The 9,028-nt window shown below is 40.0% G+C and overlaps 1 protein-coding gene across 1 annotated transcript in view; it reads right to left on the bottom strand.

The window, feature by feature from the left end:
* Window positions 1-2,884: 2,884 nt before the first annotated feature.
* The window catches only part of SULT4A1 (sulfotransferase family 4A member 1), a 53,619-nt gene continuing 47,475 nt past the window's right edge, over window positions 2,885-9,028 (bottom strand). The window contains exon 7 of the mRNA XM_006038553.3: window positions 2,885-4,279. Coding sequence (XP_006038615.1) covers window positions 4,167-4,279 — 113 coding nt within the window. The 3' untranslated portion in view covers window positions 2,885-4,166. The remainder of the gene's footprint in view (window positions 4,280-9,028) is intronic.

Here is a 9,028-nt window from a genome sequence, read left to right as displayed (position 1 = left end):
CTCAGTAGTGATTGCCATATTATTATATATTTCCCCACAAAAAAGGACTGAACACTAGCAAAATATGAAAGTGTGAAAATTTCTCACACTGTTCTTTTTTCTGTATGTACCTGTAATGCTTAATTTAAAATCTAGTGACCATTTAAATCGTTCCTAGGCACGTGAGATTTTGCAAAATTACTTCAACTGTGCTAACATGCAGTGAGCTCCATGGTTGGGAGTCCTAGTTCCATGAGCACTGTTGGGAGTCCTAGTTCAAGAAGGCTTCTGGTTGCTCCTGGCATGTAAACACTTTTAATTAAACCTGCTTTGAGCAGTTAGATAACAAGGAGCTGAAACCTGAGGTATGCTGTAACAGAGCTTCATTTCAGCCCTGGGCCCTCTTGGGAGCTGTTTCATCTCTTTAAGGAAGCCTCAGTGTGGCTCTAAGGGCAGGTAAAGGCACGATGAGATGTAATGTAAAGTCCACACAATAGTGCCTCCTGCTGTGCCCAGCATGCATGGCACGAGGCTTGATTGTGATATCATGAATCCGATCCCATCATGCCTCATTGCTGGTGCAGGGGGAGCCCGAGCTTAGGCTAAACCCTGCACCAACAAAAAGCAAGATCCTGTGGCTGGGAGCCCCCTCCACTGACAGGGTTCCCAGCTGTAGGGGCACCCCATGGGGTCCCCATGGCAGGGTGACTGCAGCTGATATGGTGTCCCAGCTGTGGTGCCCCAGCCATGCTTCATGCACTTCTGAAGCTGGAAGACCACAAATGATGCAGTGTCCCAGCCATGGGGTGCTCCATGTCATGGGGATGTCATCCATACTTGTGACCCCTCACAGCTGGGAGCTCCAATTTGCTGACAGGGCTCCCTGGCCACACATTCAATTAATAGCAGGATAGGAGGCAGCAACAAAATTATTACACATTTTGTGGAATAACTTTGTAGCTTATTCCTCTTTTTATCATGCCTATAATTGAACAAACGTACGGCTGTGCAACCACTTAAGGCCTGATTAACTGGTGTAGATGGGGCCTAAATTACAGCAGCTTGGCATGGCCTCCTGTACAACTGGGATTAGAAATCAGACCCCCACACCCAGTTTTGTGCCTTAACCATGTTTACTCTGTCACACTATTTTCTAGATCAGGTTTGACAGTTTGAAAACTGCACCCAGATCAAGGCCCTCTGGACCAATGCATATCTGCTCAGTGGTGGACAGACTCTCTGAGGTGCCAACTGGCTTCAATTCCCATTAGGTTTCACCAAAGTTGAGGATGTCCGGTGTCTTCTAGGATGTGGGTCCTGAGAAAAGCAGACTGCCATTTTATCTGTTAGTATATTTGTAGTATCACTATAATTACCAGTGTGAGACATCCAACAACTTTTCCTGTGCTCTGCAAAATTATAACATTAAATGCTTCCCAAGTTGCATACATAAATTACAATGAAATTCATCAAAACTGACTTCTAATTGCTGTTCCAAGCTAGTAGAATGCTCTTTCAACATGAGATAAAAATATAGTTGTTTATAAAATGTTACTGGAATAATTGAGAAAATTTCTCCAAATACTCTGTTGATTTTTATAAACCTTTTTTCCTATTCCCCTCTTCTGTTGTCATCAGTTTTATTATATTTGGCTCAGAGAGGCATTCTCTGTGGAGAAAATTCAGAAAGCCATTGTGAAGACTATGCATTACCCCTATTTGGATTACACCTCAAAACCCAGATCCTCAGAAGTATTTGAGCACTTTAGGGTAAGTACCTAAATACCTTTCAGGATCTGGGCCACAGTGCTTAAAGGACAGTTTGAGGTTATTCTGGGCACAAGTTTTGAGCTGGTTTTCTTCTCAAGGATGAATTTTGACTAACACTGCAAAAATGAGATCAAGGACCATGATGTAGGAAAGAGGAGCTCAGGGTAACACTCCCCAGCCTGAGTCCTGGAGACAACACTCTTGCATACAGCAGGTTACTTGAGTTAGAAATAAAGTCCTCCTGGACAGTAGGAGGAGGATGGTATTTCCTTAACAAAGAGAGTTGGTCTGTCTTTGAGGGGTAGCTTGTTTTTGACTTTCCTCCCTCCAGCCCCCCATCAACATCACTGTCACTGGCCCTCTGTGTAGGCTGAATCTTTTAGCTACCAATGCAGTATATATGTGCCTCTGGCCTTTTGATACTTGACAAGAAAAGTGATCTCAAATGGCACTTACACATGTACCAGACACCTGCTCTGACGTGTGTTAATTAGCATGCGTTGGAGCAGACTCAATTAACCAAGTCTTCTGGAGCATGCCAATTGGCATGCTCCAGCAGCCTGAGCATCACAGGTATTCAGCATCCCCACGCATCAAAATGGTGGCAGGGACACTTTAACTAAAGCTCGCCAAACAAACTTTAGTTAAAGTTCCCCTGCCACCGTTTTGAAGTGTGGGATGCTGAATACACAAAATGCTGCAGGCACTTTAATTAGAGCAGCTCCTGAAAGCTGCTGTAATCAAAGCACCACCCCCACCCCCATCACCCTGGACCATGTGAAAAGCTACCCAAAGGGTAGATGTTTTTCAGCCTATACATTTTCATGAAACAAATGAACAAAACACCATGCATGGAACATGTCTTTATTAAATAAGCAAGCAAGCACAGAAGTATAATGTATAGTGCTTAATATTCATACAGTACTAAAAATATAAAAATAGAAATAAAGTTTCACTGATAGCAGTTTCACTCACAAATATACAAGGAAAAGTGCTGTCAAGCAACATCATGCTACACAATTTGCCAACTGCTGTATCAACAGGTTATTTTCCAATAGAACTAAAATATTAAAATCTGCTAGTCCTTTGTCACAACTTTTACTGAGCCAGAATCTAGGGCTAGTAAAATAGGGCCTCCTGCAGCTGAAAACGTAAAAATATAAATGCAATTAAATGAGGATCAAAAGTAAAATGATTCTGGAGAATCTCACAGTAATGGTAGACTGCTCCAGGCTAGGTATGTAACTACCTGATGGCAAGTTAGGGAACTAAAAAGACATACAGAAATAAACTTGAATCCTGATTAGAATTCAGACTGTTCATGGCTGACAGTCAGTAACTGCAACTGTATCCTGCACTGCTGCTTGTGTTCTACTCCCCTCTACTGGAATATTTATCAAATATCTTCTCTACTGCTATTTCATTTACGTATTTGTACCAGCCTAGACATCCATCAACTTATGTCTAAATGGGTCCCGTAGCGCAAAAACACTGAGTGCCCTCAAGTGCTGTGATTTCATTGAGATAAGAAAGCACTGTTTGTCTTGACATGTTCATTCTCAAACTCATGTCTCTACAGAAAACCAGGAAAGGGAATAGAAAACCGCAGGAAAAATGGTCTTGTGAGCATAAGTCCAGCACAAGGTCTGTGTACCACTTAAATCACACTATTGTGAATGCCTGCATGAGACTCAAGTGGCAAAAGGATTCTTTTAATGGCCTTCTGCCCAAGGACAAACCTCATCGCTATGAATACAACTACATGTTGTCAGCTGTGAAAGCGTGTGTAAGTGTATGTGTTTGGGGCGGGGGGCAGTGACCACAGCTGTGTCTCATGAACTGGCCAGTCTCGCCAGTAAATGGTATCCCCTCAGAAACCACAGAGATAATGGAAGTGCAGAAATTAAATGAAGTCCCCATCTTTGACCATTACCATTTTGGGACAGGGTTATTTTGTACTTGTTACTCCGGCTATAAAAATAAATGTGACAACAAACCCCTGAGATCACTCTCGCATACAGTTTTGGCCTGTTACTCATTTCCCTCTGAAATAAACTTTTATTTGGTTTTCTAAAAGTTAATTAGGTTCCAATGAAAAGCTTTTATAAAATACATTAATAGTTGTGGAACTGAAAAGGTGTACATTCTAGCTGCATATATGATACATACCTTATATAATACATTCCATAACAGCTGAGTATTCTAATATTATCTAGGAGGTTCTTGAATGTGAATGAAGGATTATAAGTACTAAAAGATAAACAGGTGTTCCAGATCATAATCATATTCCCTGTGGTTCAAACTTTTTTGTTTTTAAATCTTGTTACACACAATAGCTACAGTAGTTTGTCCAGCAAGTAATAAATGAATGCATAAAGCACTTCTAGCTAGTATTTGAATATTGTATGCATGCATTTTTATAAATAAAAGTCAAATGTGAGGTCACACTTTCCCATCTTCTGTTTATAAACTAAATCAAACTTCTCATTCATTGAAACAGTAAAGATGTCTTTCCATAGTCCAACTCGTCCTGAAACACAGAGAAGGAACACGTCAGACTGTTGACATAGGGCAGAACACCAGCTTTTCTAAAAATTGGGTGTGCATGTCAGGCACCAAACATCTCCTATAAACTGCTGATCTCATTTAACTTAAATAAGACTCAAGAGTTTTCAGCCTCTGCCAGGAGGTATGATTCAGAATCAAATCATAATTAGTATCAGGCAACCCTTCAAAATAGGAACCCAAGCCTTGAGCTGATTGGGTGAATTATATACAAAAGCTATTCAGTGGGCGTGTCTACATGAGACATTTATTGTGGAGTAGACTAATTAGCTCTGCAGTAAACATCTCCTGTCTACATGTACAGCCCTATTAAGCCACAGGAAACTAATTAATACAAGTACTATCCTACTGCAGAGTTTTTCCATGAGCAGCAGCGCGTGTGTAGATGTGACATGACTGGCTGTGGCATGAGGGTGCTTCAGTGCAGGGCCTGTCTGCTGGCTAGCCCCACGCTGGATAACCCTCATGGCCCAGCCAGACCCTCCGCAGCACATTGAGCTGGGTCAGAGATGCACTGAGCTGGCAGGCTGAACCACCCCGCCCTGGGTCCCTACCAACCAGGGCTGCTCTGACCCAGCTCAACGTGCTACAATCTTGGGCACACATGTAAACATGGCATCCAGGAGCAATAAACTCTGGCATGACAAGCACTAGACTTTATTGCTTCACCTTAACAGCATGTGTAGATGCACCCAGCATCTTGCAAGATTAGTCCCAACATACTTAGAAAACAATGATGGATACTGAATTTAGCTTAAATATTAATTTACATGTGGATTTCAGACAATGGAATACAATGGTGGTTTAATTGTCTTATTAATGAACAAGAAAAGCATTTATATCAGTAAAATCATCATGTATTGATAGGAGAACATAGGTAGAAGACAATAACATATCAAAGTTTATTAAATGATTTTATGTTATCTATCACAGGCAATATACAATGCAGTAAAGCAGTTGATCAAATATGAGTGAGCCTAGATTGTATGTCAAATATGGTAAAGTTAGAGACCTGATTTGTGCACAGAAATTTGAGTTTTGTGTACACAATAACTGCATGCACATTTTTGTAGGTGCAATTTAGGTATTCATGTTTGAAAAATTATTTCCTCATATTATTACTGCCCTGCTGAATTCAACTAACAAATGCATTTGAAAATAATGACAAAGTTGTCAATAAAATGCTCTAATTCTGATATACCACTGCATTCTTCCAGTTTTAGCCATATAAAATTACCTGGGGCAACACAATGGTGAATCAGGGCCATAAATTAAACCACCTCAAGTTGGGACTTCAAAAGCATGATTTCCCTCTAACTTACACTAACATGTATGAAGAGAGGCGTCATAAAAATTTAGAGTTATCAGGCAAAACTGACAGTAAAAACACAACCATGCTACTACATAAATAACTCATACTGTACTAACAAGAAAAACATAACAAGCACAAAACCTGATTGTGGATTTGACACCCTGGAAAAACTCCCTTTTACCTTCATGCAAGTTGCTTATATACAGTGGCAAGGACAAAAACTGGCCTCCAGGATGGTCTGTAAGTTTTGCCAGAAAGCTATAGAACAAAGTCTTTCTCTGAACACACCTTGGCTTGAGTCCAGAGGAAGCTTTGGTTAAGTCTGGGGGTTTTGGCAGATAAATATCAATGCGCTCTCTCTTGAGTCAAGCAGGCCAGACAGTACTATTATTAAAAACATTCTTGTAGTCATAAGACTGGTAGAAAATTCAGTTGTGACCCAGCAACTCTTTTAGGATACATACTGTATAGTGTGCAATATGAAATCATATGTTATCCTTTGAATCGTTTTTTTTTTTTAATAACTTCCTTTGTTTAGCAAAGATAGACAAGAAACCTTGTTATTCCTGAATGTCTAATGATACCTTAGAGCCAAATTACAAGCTTGATAAATGAAACACTGCAACATATTTTCTGAGCATCTATTTGTCAACTATAAGGATTGAGAGCTTGTAAAAAAGTCACCCACCTGGTTTAGGATTTGAATCATGAAACTGTGTAATTTATGACGTGATATGAAGCAAATCTAAGTAACATAACTAATCAATGCTCTGCTTTCACAGCAACTCAAGGTTATCTTCAGAGTAAAGATCAGAGTGCTATAAGAAAGAAATTAAAGAACCAAAATAAAGCAAAAATAATAAGGTGGATGTAACAGATGGTAAATCAAAAATATTTTAAACAAATTGCAGTAAGCTGTTGTGTTATTGCAGCTATTCTATATCAAATAAATGAAGAGTGGCAGAAAATATGTTAATGAAGCTACATTTTAAAACAGCAAAATAATCCAAAAGCCAAAAACAGCAAACAAAATTAACTCAGAATAAGGAACTTTAATAAAAAGCAGACAGCAAAAAAACATGAAGGCGTCTAATTGACTACTATAGCGTCTTTCTTTTCTACCACAAAATGGAGGCTTACTTCTGTAAATGTTTACATACAGCACCACCACACGGGGGCACGGATTCCTCAGCTCTACTGTAAAGCAAGAAATAATAACAATAGCAACAGAATGGCAACAAACTTCACATATACACATGCACACACACAGAAGAGAGTTTACTTTTGTGTCTACTGTGACCTCCAGCAAAATACCAGGCTACAGAGTTCATACTATAGTCTTGCTTTTTCTCTCTAACTCCCATTAGAAGGTGTGTTGTCTCTACAAAAGCCAGTCAGCGAGACAGAGGAAGCTATGACGCCATCCCCTGACCTACTGAGCTACAGCTAGAGAATTAAAGGAAGAAGTTACTTTTGGCCCATCCTGGGCAAGCTGAATGACCAGCTAAATTTTAACTTAAATATCTTATTATACCACAGGGAATGATGAGTTTCTCTCCAGATGACCTCTCTTTCAATTTGCTTTCCTGTTCTCAACCAGAATGTTGTCCAGCAGTTGCGGCCTCACCACATACTCTACCCATTATGGGTACTGCATGCAGCTGCCCCACAGGTGTCAGAGCACTGTGTATTTTTCACATATTATATGTACTACACCATTCCAGGATATGGGGAGTGACTTGACAATAATTTTCTTTTAGCGTTTGTGCTTACGTAATTAATTTCATCTATGGATCTCATTGAGTGTGTTATGCATCACACATCTCTGTGTTCTTCATCAGGGGAAAATTGTGTTAACCCAAATGAGCTGTCTTTCAACAGAGAAAGCCTATTAAAAACAAGGCAGACTGTAGTCTTCACACAAGATAATAGCCAGAGTAAAAGCTTGTTTTCGTTGTCTTCCCACAGTAGAAACTGCAATTTGCAGTGAAAATATTGCCATAGACTATGATGTAGCCTTTACTTTAATTCAAGCTATGAACTCCATTGTCACCATTAGTATTTCACCTTGAGTTAGTTAATTGAAATTAGCTGACTCAAGAACATGCCTTCATCCCTAGTTAAAGCCTAGTCTGAAAATGAGGTAAGAATTATTAGTATAACTATTTTAGAAACAAACGTGAAAGATTAGAGTAAAACAATGCTCTAGCAGGAAATAATTCTTTGCAATGCTGGTTCTCAGTTCCTACCTCCTAAATGAAAGCATATATTGTATCTTTTCAAACCAGATTTGCAAAAGAACAGATATTATAGACAAAAAAGAGGAGCTTTGGATACCAGCTGTTGCTTGAAGAGACCAATACTGATTTTTTAGTAAGGTAGTACAAGTGGAATGACCCTAATAATGTATTTTAGGTGAAATAATGGGAAAGTGGACACAGAATTATTGAATAACAGTAACAAATTAAGGAAAGGAACAAAATTAATGCCAGTCAATATGATTTATGGAATACTGATCACGTCAAATAAATTTGGTTTCAGTTTAATGAGATTAAAATTTGGTTCAAATTGACTTTTGTAAGGCACTTAATGTTGCACCATATATAACCAATAAAGTACCCATTAAATAAATTAAGACCAACTATTAAAAACTAGCTGTCAATGGGGAAAACCCATAAATAAGGGTGCTTGTGGTAGAGTTCTGAGGAGACCAGGATTTACCCAATCCTAGTCAATAATTGTATCCATCATCCGACAGTAAATATATAATCAAGGAAGCTTGATTATATATATCAATTATATACATTATTACATATTACATATACATATGCATATATATACATATACATATATATATATATATTACATATACAATATTATATACATCTGTAGACACCACAAATACCATATTTACTCAAATCCAAGACAAGGTATTATTCCCTTACCACATGGGGAGAAAAAGCCTTGTCTTGGATTTGAACAACAGCTTGGGAAGGCAGCTGCTGTGGCTCCAGCCCCAATCTGGCCCGAGACTCAGCTGCCGCTGCCACCTGTCCTGGGCTAGGGCCAGGCCTGGGGGACAGAGCTGTCACCACCATTGCTGCTTGGCCAAGGTTGGGGGTGGCTCAAGGAGGCTTATGCGGAGGGGGGAGGTGGGGAGAAAGGGCTTGCAGTGCAGAAGCTCAGGGGGGACTGCATGGTGCACAGGGAGAACATGGGGGAGACCATGTAGTATGGGAGCAGGGAGTACAGGGAAGACTGAGCAATGTAGTGCACAGGAGCATGGGGTAGAGTACATGGTGCAGGGCGGAGTGTGGGTGAAACTGCACAGCGGCAGAGGATCTGTTACACTTCCAGCTCTGCTGCCTGCCCCAGGCTGGTGCTGGGGCTGAGCTGGAGTAG

Source organism: Alligator sinensis, unplaced genomic scaffold, assembly GCF_000455745.1.
Source record: "Alligator sinensis unplaced genomic scaffold, ASM45574v1 scaffold993_2, whole genome shotgun sequence".
Lineage (NCBI taxonomy): Eukaryota > Metazoa > Chordata > Crocodylia > Alligatoridae > Alligator > Alligator sinensis.
Note: the sequence above shows the minus strand (reverse complement) of the source record. Positions and strands in the feature narration are given on the sequence as shown.